General features: G+C 41.5%; 1 protein-coding gene across 1 annotated transcript; it reads right to left on the bottom strand.

Moving 5' to 3' along the window:
- Window positions 1-1,935: 1,935 nt before the first annotated feature.
- LOC126565361 (uncharacterized) lies at window positions 1,936-2,704 on the bottom strand. The gene is made up of 2 exons (XM_050222534.1): window positions 2,378-2,704; window positions 1,936-2,309 (listed from the first exon to the last, which is right to left on the bottom strand). Exons 1-2 carry the CDS (start codon window positions 2,683-2,685, stop codon window positions 1,961-1,963), a joined length of 657 nt encoding a protein of 218 aa, XP_050078491.1. The 5' UTR covers window positions 2,686-2,704; the 3' UTR covers window positions 1,936-1,960.
- Between the last annotated feature and the right edge of the window lie 11,619 nt (window positions 2,705-14,323).

Raw genomic sequence — 14,323 nt, 5'->3', positions numbered from 1 at the left:
ACTTTCACAGCATATGGGTTTCGTTTCTTACCGTTGATATTGTTTGCTGGTGACAGTGGAGCTGTTAACTAAATTACGGAGCTCGTCGTTATCTTCCTTATAGGACAGAAATTCTCTTTACTTCGAAAGCGAACTTCAACAGGAAGAATCGACATGTTGACACAGGAATAAAATTGGATAGAAAAGCACCAAAGTTTGCTCTTTAAAAAGTAACAATACATTGAAAACATAAAAAATTCAACCCCATACACGCAAACCACAACACCACTGTTGCATGCTCCATTTGTGCAATACACAAAAACCCCAACCCATACAATAACATATGTGGCAACCCATTCGGTGTTCAACAAATATCATTACTCAGTGGTTAAATGTGAGGTTATAATTTTCACTTTTCCAATCGAGCACAGCACAAACGCTGGCCACAACAAATTAGCGGTCACATGGTAGTATTTTTTTGTGTTTCTCCCGTCCTAACTCTTGATTGAAAAGTAGTATCACCAATCAAGAATTCTCTCTGTAGGACGGGACGGTTCTGTAATTGCTTCGATTCTACTTATTTATCCATGTTTGTTCATGTGCATGTCGTTGCACGCTTACATGTACTGGGGACAGAACACACACACACGTACATACAAAAAAAAACGCTTCAAGTCCATTAAAACTTAGCCAACCAAGTGCTGTCCAGTGCACAAAGCACCAAGTAAATCCTGTGGTTGAAGCAGAAAATCAAACTACTGCCCCAATTTTACAACGATGGGGCGCGCCTTTGATGGTTGGTCTTGTGCACAAGTGCAGGCCAAATGTGTGATATCGATCAGCAGCGAACAGTGTAGCGCTAGTTATACCCCGTTTCAAACCCCGGAGAAATGGTTGACAACCGTGAAGGTTACGGCGCGGCGAGCTGGACAGAGGAAAGTGGAATCGAAACCACAACGCGCGCGTCGTAAAGAATCGGACCCAACGAAAAGCGTAAATGTCGGTGGCCCAGAACTAATCTGGCTTGTTTCAGGGCAGTAGGGTGCTTTTTCCAGGGACCGGAAAGCGGATGGGTTCCTTTTGCTGGAACCGTGCATCGACCGCATCGTCCGGCAAAGGCCAACAGTCAGTGAGTACACTTTGCCAGCTGGCTTTAGGGAGCGTACAAGTGTTACACGCGATGGAAGCAGTTATAAGCTCTCGTACAAAAAAGGAAAGAAAAACCCCCGTTTTTACCCGATGCAATGTTGCACTCTGACCTGTTTTCTAAACGTTTTGGTATTGTTTTTGCTTTCGTGGACTGGCAGTGGCACGCGTTGTTTTGAAAAGCACCAAACCTCAAACGTTGGAATACTGTTGGGATTGAATCATATTTTGCGTTCTGCAGTCAGTAAATTTTTATTTTTTATTTTTACAAATAAGCAGTGATTTATTTGAGGAAATGAAATGCCATTGTCAGGACTTGTGGTATGTATAAAACAAAACACAGAAAAGGAAACGCGACCCAAAATATGCATATGCATATTTCTACTATTTAAAAATGCACAGAGACATACCTGAAGCCTTCATTCAAATTCATTCAAGCTTAAAGTGAACAGAATGGACAGAAGAGATTAGTTTATAGCTCTTTAGAAAATTATCATACAAATGACAAATAGATGCTTCCTACCGACAAAACATCGTAACAAACAATAAAAGGCTTAGGGTCGCTTTTGTACGAGTAAAAGGATAAAGAGGTAAGCGCAAAAACGGTATAGTAACACATGAACCTAAATCCTAAAATCTTAAAAATAAAAGCACTAAAAAAAGCTAACCGCAAACCGACACAAATTTCAATTTCAACTCCGTCAATTATATTTAAAAGATCGTAAATGATAAATTTAAAACCTATCATGACTAACTAATAACCTTATTATAACTCTCTAACCTAACCACGTATGTACAATTGGAACTCTTTTAACTTAAGGAACTGTATCACATATCACAATGGTTCAATAAACGATTCACCGAAAAAACTGTTCCCGATCGCCGTCTCGTACGCTGCCATTTGTAAATGATCGTCCAAATCGTCGTCGATGTAGTAATCGTTCAGGAGAAGAGAAATTTCCTCATTCAGCTGACATTGGTCCGTCGGTTTCACCTCTGGCACTGGCATATCCCAAGCAATATCCGCTTCCGCCAGCAAACACTCGTCGTGCTCGTCCAGAAAGGTGCTCTGGTACATGTGGCTTATATCGCTGCAGTTAAAGTTAAAGTTTTCCTCCTCGAGATCCTCCTCGAACGGCATGATCGCTTCTTCGTAGGCTGGCGGTTCCGATGGGAAGCGTTTACTGCAAAAGAAAATCAATACGTTTATTAAACATGAAACGGGAAACAGAATAATATGCTGCAAACTTACCAGAACCCAGCCGTAGGGAAAGCTTGCTGAAGTTTGTTATCGTACAGATGACCTTGCGTTTGTTGCAGGGTGCGTGTGAAGTATGATGCCTTCCAGTATTCGTCGGCTAAATGACCACACGGCAGACTGCGCCGAGGCGAGCATTCGTGACAGTTCGGCAGTACACTCAATCGTGGAAACATCTTCAGCAGTAGCCGATACCACAGATACATCAGAATCCGTTGAACTAGCAGCATTAGGCTAATTTCTTCGAAGCACCAGCACACGTTGTCACGTTGATTTCCACTATGTTCGGCGTAGCTGCACATGATGTTTGATTGATAGTACGAAATAGGTCACAGAAGATAATCGCACTCGAAGTGACACAACACTTGCTATTCAAGGCACACGAGATGAAGATCACACCAAGTTGTTTACTGCTGTACGTTCAGAAGACGAATGATACCAGACATACCGGTAAGCGAAGATTAAATACTGAGAGAAATTTGAGGACCCGACCTGTGTTAGGACCACCCGTAACAGCATGTCCAATCCGTTCCTTCTTGTTGACCTGCTACACCAGCTGGTCTACCTTTAGGTGTTCGAGAGCAACATCCTTCCAAAGGTAATGCTGGATGCTGTGCAGAGAGTAAAACAGAGGGCGTTACCGTACCAACACGATCGCAAACATTGCAGAAAGGTACAGCAAGGAGTACGAAACGAGTTCGATCGTGCAGCTTGGTCTCCGGGACACCCGGTAAGCATCTAGGTAGCTAACTTCCTATGCCTAGCATCGCAGGGTACACATGCGTATCCGTCTTCAAGAGGTCAATGTGTTATGCTAATGTTATTTTACACCCGTTCTACCTGCCTCGTGTGAAATGGAACATAAAGTGGTGCCCTCCTACGTTAGCACCTCGATCAGCGGTACACAACGGTTATGTAGTACGCAGCGTGCAGACTCCGAAAGCTTGTAGAGAAGCTGTGTTGTCTACCTTTTGCAGAGGTTCTCTTCGATCGCGAAGGGCGTAGTGCTCTATCAATCAGGTGCGTTGGTACGCTTACCCATTAGAGAAAAACACACTCTCCGTTTCACCGATGCTGTTGCTCCTGCACGTCGTAACGTGTCCTGTTCTGGTTGCAGTATTGTTACTGTAGCCTATAAGGGTGCTTCAGAGAACAAAAGGGATTCCAAAGGGAGTAAAGCACACATATCACAAGACACCAACGACCGCAGAATTGTTTCATAAATAGTATTTGCACCCCTAAAACGGTAAAAGGATTCCCGATCAGCTTCCAACAGACAGTTCGGGTTTAGGGAAGTGCAATAAAAAAAGTTGAATGGAATGGTATAAAGTGCGTTAATTGAGAGGCAAATCTCTGGGCAAACCTTCTTCAATAAAGCTGCCTTCGGATGAATTCGGTGTAGAATGTTTTTTTTTTTTTAAATAACAATAAAAGGCAAATGTTATTACATACCAGCTACAAAATTTTGATGGTTTGTAAAGCATAAATATTTGCTCCCTCCACAGATTGTTTATAGTTTCTTCAATTAAAACACCATCATAATCGTGCTGTCTGCGTTCGAGTTCGAATGAAATTATGCAAACGGGAAAACTTTACAACAGCAAGAGCGGGTTGTGCTGAATAAAAATAGCACGCCCTAAAAAAAACGACCTCTATACTACTTTTTGCAACATCAACAATCCCTTTTCTTGCCTATATTATACTACCCGGTAAGTGTTGCGTACACCCCCGTATGCCAGTTCGAAGTGAAAGCTAACAAATTTAACATTATTCATATTCACACCCGAAAAACCCTTTCCTACCGGCTCTTTGTCTAGCGCATATTGAAAACTTTTCCGGCCAACTTTTCCCTACTCGTAGCCTTCCTTTCTCTATACGCAGTTAGGGCAATAGATAGGATCCGTTGTTGCGGCATACACCGTAACCCAGCGGGAGATCGCAGTATAAGCTGGTGGAAGAATGCTGGAAAATCCTGACAGGATTAATCTTCGGAGACGGTGTGGCAACGTGCCTTTGGTGGCGCCGGCAGTAATCAGACATGATTGCGAGAACTTGCGGCTTAAGCGGCATGGTTGTCCGTTAGCTTCGTGGAACATGTTTCGGAGGTACGGTTTGGGTTTGGTCCCTAACCGCTAAGGGTTTGGATAGGTTTAAGCAATTGACGAAAGCGGCATACGTGTATCATCTCATTAGCGACAAAACAGTTATTATCCGTTGAAGTGGCACTGCCGGTGGTAACGCATAAAAGAGCAAGCTGATTAGTAATTGTAGCGGAAGCGGGATGGATGTGCCCTGGGTGGGCATGGAAGATCCGGCATAAAAGTGCCTTATTATCACATGCTTTGCATGTGCCGATGCTGACTCTCCCCGGGTGAGCGTCTGGAACAATCAGGCACGTGCAAAAGTGGTTGTGAAGTGTGAGTACAAAAAAAAAAAAAACTCCACCCTACTTGGGGCCAAATGTAATCAAGAACAATTTCGTTTAACAGGTGCTGTCGACACCTTTGCCTATGGTGGATAGCAGTGCGCCGGCGAATAAATGGTAGCAATTTATTTGCGGAAGCAGTACGAGTACGTCATGTCGGCCGAGACTCATGCTTGAAATTCTAATCTCGGTGCAAAAGCGATAAGGAAAAAATAGATTTAAGGCTGGAGGTAGGTTAGGTTAATGGAGGTGGAGGTGCTTTTTTATAATTTTAATAATGCATTTCAGCAACTTTGCGCTCTGGCGAAATTTGTGTTGAGTTATAAGTTGCGGAAAAATGGGTTTGATATTCAACTTACACTAAACATTTAATATTTAAATATGGAATTTATTTTCCCATTTAACTGGATTATATAAATAAAAAACATGATGTTTTAAAAGTTGACAATACGGCACTGGACCGTCATATTCAATTGTAAAATGTTTTAAAAGTGAAACAAGAAGGATACATCTTAATCAGTAGTTTTCAACAGCACGGTTAATATCACTTTTGTACACCTTAAGGCTTCACAAATTTTCTTCATTTTAGTTTTTGGCACTACTACTTTGGCACAAACTACTTTGTTTGACAACACGACGTAAACCGTCATACTTGAAATAAATAAAATAAAAACAACTCTGGACAGCTCTTTAAAATTCCATTCCATTGCTACTTCGCCTTGATTGTAGAACCAGTAGCTAGGAGCCCTACGCGGAATGGATATCGAGGCCCATCATGGCCCATCATGATCAAAAGTGTTGACCGGGAGACGAGGAGATCTCTGACCGAAGAGATATCCTGACCGGTGAGGCACCAGGCGGATGCCAACTCCACCCATAGATTAATCCACCACTGTGTTTTCTTCTTCTTGGCTTAACTCTTCTTGGCTTGGATCTCTAAGGTCATGCCGGCCATCGAAATGGCTTTCTAGACTGCCAATACCACGTAGTTGGATAGACAATCCTCATTACGGGGGGACGGTCCGAATAGGATTTGATCCCCGGCCCTGCCGTTTGAAGACCACCGGGCCGTCACCACTGTGTAGGACGTTTGAATAAGGTTCGCGAACAGTCTACAGTCTCATAATAAATTCTATTTTATTAATGTATAAGGAAGATTTCTAATCATACGTCACAGTTTTGTAATCGAGCCAGATCGACCAGATTTTGTCAAAAATCTTTATTTTGTCTTAGTCATTGCTCTGAGAATTGAACTTTGGTGTTCGAGGTGCAAAACGAATAATCCGCCAGGCGCTTCAGAATTTTAATCAATTATCCGTGTTTTTTACATTTTCCATATCACCGTGCTCTTGTTACTGTTCCTATTCGATCGTTTCGGTCTGTTCCAGAATTCCAGAAGCAGTAGTAAACGGCGCATTGGCTATGATAAGTGTCCAGGACGTACCACACAATCTTTAATTCTTCAAAATAACTGATAACGCACAAAATGTAGCATTTAATTTAAAAAAAAATGATACAAAAAGGACACTTAAGGCGGTTGGATTCTCTTGGATCATCTCTTGAAACACTATTGACTACAAAAGTTTCTTATGCCTTAAAACGTCGTTTTACATCGATACTTACATTTTATTCTAGCCTTTTATTAATGGCTTGTGACTTGGAAACTAACCGCAAAACTGGATAAGCTCTACGAATAATTCAAACAACCTAGTAGTGCTACAAAGTCATGAAGCTTTCTTATGTCCACTGTAGCTTACCAATTAAATTCTTTTTTTTTATTCATAAAGTATTGCTTTACCAATTAAATTCTAAATTGAATAAATTTGAACTTATTAAATCTAAAAAATATAAAATGTAATAAGCAAAATGCAGATACACTCAAATCATTTTTAATAATCCTACAATCTACAACTATTTAATACAAAAATAGCTCAACAATTCAAAACGATGGAAACCCATTGATAACAAACACAAAAAAGCGATTATATTTATCAAAAGGTGGCTGACCTTTCACCATTGTCAAATCGGGCCTCCGGTTGGGAGGACCATTAATCTCAACCGATTATGATTATGATGTTTTTGCTTCGCACCACCCCCAACCCATCCCTCTTAGCGCGTTTTTGTGCGGGGGAAACATTTTGAAGATTATCCGTTTGCGATAGGAACCATTGAGTACCACAATCGCGAATCCTCTGTTCCACCTTTTTTTCGTCTGCTCTTGTACCGCGATTTGACTTTCCTTTTTATACCACCACAAATAAAGTGCCATTTTCATTGGTTTTTTCTTTTTTTTTCGTTGCTTTTGAATTAACTCTACGCAGCGTGAAAAGCAGAGCAGAGGTCCCAACATTCAACGTGCGCACGATTAAACGAGATTAGGAAAACGTGATTTTTCATATGAATTTTTGGATGGCGATGGCAAATAAAGTGGTGATGCCGGCGAGTTTCGGTCGTGTCGCGTAAGCCCTCCGGGTATTGAACCACCGTTACTTTACCTGACCTGGCGAGATACATTTTTAGGGCCTAGGCAAAAATGTGTGGCACAGTTTTACTGGTGCTGCTGCTTGTGCGAGTCGAAACGAGTCGAAGCAATTCTGGGGTTTTCCCAATGGTGATCTCTTTCTTATCTACTTTATTATATTAGCGCACGATTTTGAGTTGTGTGTGTGTGTGTATGTACGGCATGTTATTAACCGTTGTAGGTAGCAAACATAATAGCGATAAAGAAACAAAGAAAAAAATCTACTAAGAAGCATATCATTACGGCGAAGATGTCCTTTTTGTAGTTAGGGTTCGAGCGAATGATACCCATAAAAGCACATATGCTGCTAAGTGGCTTGGAAATTTCGTCGTACTAAACTTTTACTCAAAACGATCATATGCAAGCATCCAGATTAAACTGTAATAAAAATTTGAATTAATAAAAAAATACATACAAACAGTTTTGTACTTTTATCGCTAACTTAAAGGCCCCGTTTCGACACACGCCACCATACGCACAACGCACCGGCACGGGTAAATAGGAAAGGAAACGAAACTAAAAGCTACAATCCATTACTGAATGGGCCAACATTTTGACCCTCCAGCGTAAAACGTGGCATTCGAGAGATTTTTTTTGCAACCTTCCCGCAGACTGCAAGGAACCTTTGCCTCTCCTGGGATGTAAACTTTCATCGTTGGGTTTGGTTTTATTTTTCAAATGTCGTTATGCATAAAAACGAGTAACGTAATTTTACCGGGCATGACTTAGGGCACACTTACCGGAACAAAGCAACACACAAAAAAGGGACACAGACCCCATTGGGTCTATTATTTTTGGCAAATCGCGTTGCCATTATAGAGCCGACTTTTTCACACCATAAAGCGAGCCACAACCTTCCGGAGGTATCAAATTTTCGTACCATTAACTTACATGCAGCGAGCAGCCGAGAGGTTTTCGGTACTAAAATTCCTTTTGCTTTTCTTTCTCGCGCACGTAGGAAACACATAACATTGAACAGTGTGGAAATATAAAGTAAAACCAGCCCGGTCCAGTCCCTTTTTCCGTGTACTTTACGATCAATACGATGGCGAACGTGTTAGTGGAGCAAAACTTTAGTTGCCTTTGTTGTACTGTGGGAAAAAAAGTGTCTAAGGACGCGGCCCATGTACACCGCGAAGAATGCTCAACAATGTTCAATTTGGACATAATTTGACTACATTTTTCTTCTCCTGCAAGTGTGACGACTCGATGGCAGCTGTCTGCCTTCCATCTTACCAGCAAATAGGGATAAATGAGTAAAAACAAATTATCACGCTCGATGTTTTTTCATCGGTTTGATTATTATTTGGGACGGGCCCACCGAGAAACCTTCGAAGGAGTAAACCGAACGAAAATTGAGCACAATTTCGTTCGTTAGCGGTTTTAAGAGGGACGAAGAAATTTAATTTTCTGCCTAAACACATTCCACTGCTAAGCTTGGACAAGAAACTACGATTTATTTAATAGGGGAGGATGGGGCTAAAGGAACGCTGGAACAGATTGTTTTAAAGCAGTTAAAGCTAACTATTGAAATTGCAATGAAGTTCAGAATAATGAAATCAAGAAAATAAACCGTCTGAGCTCTACCACAATAACAATTTAAATTACAAGAGTGATACACTTTAGAACACCAAATAATTCGGAAATTTGCAGTTTCTAACCTTATCTTTCACTTTATAACGTCAAGATGGTTTTAAACTTATTGGAATATTTGACTTCTTATTGACTATTTTGATTCTATCAAGTCAGTCCTTTGTACCATCGAAACGTTCGGATGAAATATTCATAGTATTTCTGCATCGGGCTCCAAACTTTCAATATATTTAAGGAAATAATGTCAAATGATAAACATCCTTTTAGCGTAATGGGTTTTAAAAACAGAGCAACGACACGATTTCCGGTCTATTTGACCCCTGGGAGGGCACATTTTTAACATCAATGTATGATGATAGCTAGTTCAAATTTTTCGCCACTTTTATTGTTCCAAAAAAAAAATCCTGCAATGAGCCTTTAACTAATTTTTCCTCATACGCGACGCCATACAGGGGAAACGCTCAATACTAATGAACCAGAACTGGGCAATTTTAATATAACAGCTACTAAGAAATAATATTATCTAAAGCTTATCTTTTCCACAACCTTGGAAGGTGTTGACTTCCGCGTCATTTTACCTACAGCTCTATCTGTATAGCCAGCGTCAAGCATAAGGGGAAGCTTAAAGTATAAATTAAGTAATTTTTATATTTATATTTTGCTTCAACAAGCATGTATTTGGTTCGAGTACGAATAACATTAGCACTCTAGCAAAAATTCACGTAGAAAATTATAAACTACAAGCCATTCAATTCATTTTACAATTTGTACGGTTAAAAAAATTACATTAATTTTTACTGCAATGTATTTTTGTTTAAACTTTGTTCGGTAAATACGATACATGAAATACAGCAGCCAAATGTGTAGAGTAGTTTCTATACTACCCATTATACTACACAAAGTTCTTTAACATCCTTTAAGGGGTTATTTTGTCTTCAGCTTCCCATACATTCCCTTCGTAAAACTTAATTTGAGAACGTTTCGTGGTACCGTGCAACGTTCAAAACACTAGATCGAAACCCTGCCATCCGACCGACTAAACACCTCTCCTTCACCCATTCCGCAACGGCCATCGGAGACAGAGCAGAGACACAAGGGGACACACTCGGTCACGACCGGATTTCTGGCCGCCGGTCGCTTCCGGCAGGGAATTTATTTCCTCCAGTGAGGCAAATTCCGGGACACTTCGGACAAATCCTACGGGTGAAAAGGAAGCGCACGAGCTTGATTGCTTCTCGTACCGCCAAACAGGAGGTGGTGCTTAGGTACGTTGGTGATGGTGGTTTTGCCTATTTTCGAACTGTTTTCACACATCCTCGTCTGAAGAACGCTGCAAATGGTGGTCGGTGGATAGTGCAACAAGGCGCAGAGAACGAGAGGAAGCGAAACGCTCGGAAAAAATGGCCCGCAAGAAATCAAATCCGGTATCCGACGGGGTAAGGAAGCTTGGTGGAAGTACAAACGAACCGCGTGGAAAAGCAAATACACATACACATGTGTGAATGACAAGGCCAAAGGGATGAAAAGCAGAAAAGAAGAGCTAGGACGAAAAACTAGGACAGCGAAATTGTCCTCCGCGCTACTGAACACCAACTGTATGCATTCATTTGCATCTGATTCGTTCCGGGATTCTTTGGTTGGGAGTTTTTTTTTATCCTCTATTTCTTGCTTTGCTCTACAAGAGTAAGCGTAAAAATCGCGCACGGAAATGGATTTTTTGGAGTAGTAGTCCGTAGTACTGCATACAACGAGCGTACAACGACACATCAACGTGCTACTAGCGGCGACAGGAAGTCAGCGGCAACGTGAAACGGCCTTCGCGCGTTCCTAGCCTGTACTTCCGGGAAATAGAAAAGCAGTTAAGAAAATTTGCACAAAAAAACTACCCATACTACCCAGCAAGCAGATTAAGTTCGGTTTTCTCTTACTACTCCCGACTCTTTATTTCTAGCAGGTATTTAACGGGAATTGCACTTTAAAAGTTTTTTCCCCCCGACGGCAGTTGTTCGAGAACCGCAATCGATTTTAATACAGTGAAATGAATATCATGTAGACAATCGAGAAGTTTTCCATCCAGCTCAGATTGGATGGATTACACAGAAAGCCACGACTGGTTGAGAGCTAAGTGATATTACATTTATTTTTTTACAAGTCTTGTTGTTGCTTTGCTGTACAAAGTGAAAAACTTATTAAAAGAATACAATCGAACCAAAATATTAACATAAAATAATTCTGTTTGCTTTCACTCAGGCAATCTATTTATCTCGCTCAACCACAACAACGGCATTGTGCTTGGAAAGAAGCGTCAAAAAGTTCTCAGTCCATCTCCTTCCCATGGCTTCGCATCAGCCATGAAGTGTGCAAATTTTCACTTCAATATCTGCCATCCGAATGTCATCCATCCACTTACTGTCGTGTTTAGTCATTTTATATTTTTGTCTATTGCCAACACAGCCAAAATGCCCTTTTTTTGGGAAGGGTGCGTTCGCAAAGACGCCTTCCACCTCTACCTACCATACGCGCAAGCTCACCCTCCGATGCCTAAAGTTCCTTGACTTGACTTTCGAAAAACCAGACGACAGTGTAACAACAACGCTAGGTTAACCAACCGACAACATAACACCAGTGTTTGATGCTTTGTGTTTTTCTTACGGTGACGCTTTCCACCCACCGCACACGCCACGTGGCGGATCGCCTTTTTCCGTCACCAGTGGAAAGGAAGCTCTCCAGTGTTTGAGCCGAAACCCAACAGGGTGCAGGGATGGTAAGAAAACCCGTAAGGCTATGGAGAGGGTCGGTGAGTTGTGTTGGTGGATAAATTCGATTTCACTCGAAAAACTTTTCCCTTCGACACACACACACACAAACATCCACATACACAGGAATAAAGAAAAACAACTTCCATGCTGCGGCTTTTTACCAGCATCCTTCTTGTCACGCAGGAATATCAGTTTAAATTGTGTGGTTCTCTGCTAGCGACTTCATGCTGAAAATAATTCTTTGTTAATGTTTTCCTTTTTCGATTGAGGGCAGGTGTGAAGCTACTTTCAAGTTTGTTATTATTATTTACGTATTGCTCCGGTATGAAGATGTTTGAAGTGGTTCAAAAGAGGGAAAAAGTTTGTTTCTGTTTTTATTATTATTTTTTATTTTACTCCTACATGACGACTTGCTTTTGTGTTTTATTTATTTTTTTATTCCACTAGGCAATACTACAAAAATAGACTTGTCAATATAAAGCTAAGTAAAGCAACAAATGATAAGTGAAGTCTCTGAAAGCTGTGAATCGAAATCTGTGATCCCTCTGAGGCCTCTGAAGGTTTTTCGGCGGTTGTTGGTTCCGGTTCTTTACGCGGTAGGAACAGGGTAAAATTCCAATCTGGATCGATCGATCAATAAGTTTCGTAAACCGATCGGATGATCGACATGACCTAGCAGGTCATTAATCCAAGAAGAAGCAAATCATCTGAGTCTGTAGATCGAAATGAACACGATAGAACCGATCGAACCATCCGGACCATATTTGGCGGTGTGTTCGAGCATGGAGTGTGGAGGAGAAGGATGAACCACGAGCTTGCTGAGCTATACGAAGAACCGGACATCCCGACGTTGGCAAAGACTGGCAGGATTCGATGGCTGGGGTATGTTATGAGGATGCCGGACTCATGTCCCGCCAAGAAGGTATTCGTCAGCGACCCGCAGTTCGTCACGAGGCGTCACAGCGAGTTCGTTGGCTGGATCAGATGAAGGGAGATCTGTCGGAGATCGGGTGCCTACATGGATGGGAAGCTGCAGCCAGGGATCGAGTTTCCTGGAGATCTATTGTTGACCGTTTCATGTCCAGACGACGTGTACTCTTTAAAAGAGCAGGCCAACATGATGATGATGATCATCGATGGAAGAAATAGACGATCATGAAGCTCTTTCAGACCAGCTACCAGTCTCTTGAGAAAATTGATAACGTTCATTTGAATCATTACGCTTAATTCGTGTCCCAAAGCAACAATTCTGCACGGCTGATTTACGGTACAAAGTCTGACCAAGAAAGCTCAAACGTTTCGCATCTTACTCCCAGGCATAGTTTCTGGACATAATTGGCTTTGCTTAACGGAAGGCATCTAAAAGTTCGTTTATATCTGATCGCTGGCCTATTAGTAACGAACATCGCCCCAACCATGTTCCTCAAGTTCCTGAATATTTATTAACAGGGCTTTTCTGTAGAGCTCACGATGCATGACCACATTTGAGTATAAAATGCGCTGTTGCCTTAATTAAGTATCACACTAAACTCTTGTGGTCTTTTAAACTATTTTAACCACAGCTCTTAAACTAGATTTCATTCTACTGAGGAGCGTCCTGACACTTTTGCCAGCAAACAAAATAAAGTTTTTGAACGGAGCTCAGCTAGAAAATATAGAATTATCATTGTCAGGCTTACATTTACGATGTAAGTTTGCAATGTAGCATATTTTCCGCTAAATCATCTCAGCAATCACTTTCACCAAAAGATATTCATGGTGCGATTTAATTTAACAATGTTAAATCATTTTAAAAGCTTCAAGCGTAACTGATTTGTGTTTTACAATCGGTTTGATTAACCAAAGTAACGACACGTTGCAAACTTGAAACCACAATTTCCACGAATCGCACACAAATGAAACTGCTTTAATTGGTTCGTTGATTCTTAATTGAATTGAAAACAGGCAGCAGCCGGCCTGCAACTCTTTTAAAAATAAACCCAACTTTCAATTGGTGTTGTAATCGGATTTAAGCACAACTCACCAACATCGTTTATGTAAAGAGCATTAACTGATGCGAAACGAACAAACTCATCATGTGTCATTTGTGCTACACAGTTTCCACATTTTTACTTTACAACGTACAAGCTAACATGTACGCCACACACAAGGTTAATGTTTCCCACATTATCCCCGATCCCTGCAGGCATGATGCGTAAAGGGTTGTGGGCAACTTGGCAACAATACACCAGGTACACAAACATCGCAAAGAGAAAAGCTCCACTCCTTCGTCATACACAGCATGATTACCGGTGAAGTGTATCATTTGCTTCATTAAAATGGAACGCCGTTCGACGCATTTATCATCACAAAAGCGACAGGCTTTTAAAATAGCTTCTCGCTCAGCGCAAGCACCATTTTAGTTGCATTCGGCATTCGGTTGGCTGCGGTATGTACGTTGGGGACGAGAGCGTAAGGCACGGAAATGTGTGACTGAGTTGCGGTTTGACATTTAAGTCGATAAACAATGGCTCCAGTGCTCGGTGCGTTATCGACCGCATCAAATGACAACGCCACGGATGTACATGGACGCGAACCGAAACGACACAGCAACACAGGGATAAGGGTGAAAAGCGGCCCGGAAACGTCATTCCACGTTAGGG

This window comes from Anopheles maculipalpis, chromosome 3RL, assembly GCF_943734695.1.
Source record: "Anopheles maculipalpis chromosome 3RL, idAnoMacuDA_375_x, whole genome shotgun sequence".
Classification (NCBI taxonomy): domain Eukaryota; kingdom Metazoa; phylum Arthropoda; class Insecta; order Diptera; family Culicidae; genus Anopheles; species Anopheles maculipalpis.
The sequence above is the reverse complement of the archived record's forward strand: the minus strand, read 5'-3'. Positions and strand labels throughout refer to the sequence as shown.

What these genes read in the sequence shown, in the direction of transcription:
- LOC126565361 (XM_050222534.1), bottom strand. Translation starts at nt 2,685, where the DNA reads ATGTGCAGCTACGCCGAACATAGTGGAAATCAACGTGACAACGTGTGC. An exon ending in TTCCCTACGGCTGGGTTCTG is followed by an intron (nt 2,310 to 2,377) that starts GTAAGTTTGCAG and finishes TTTCTTTTGCAG; the next exon opens with TAAACGCTTCCCATCGGAAC.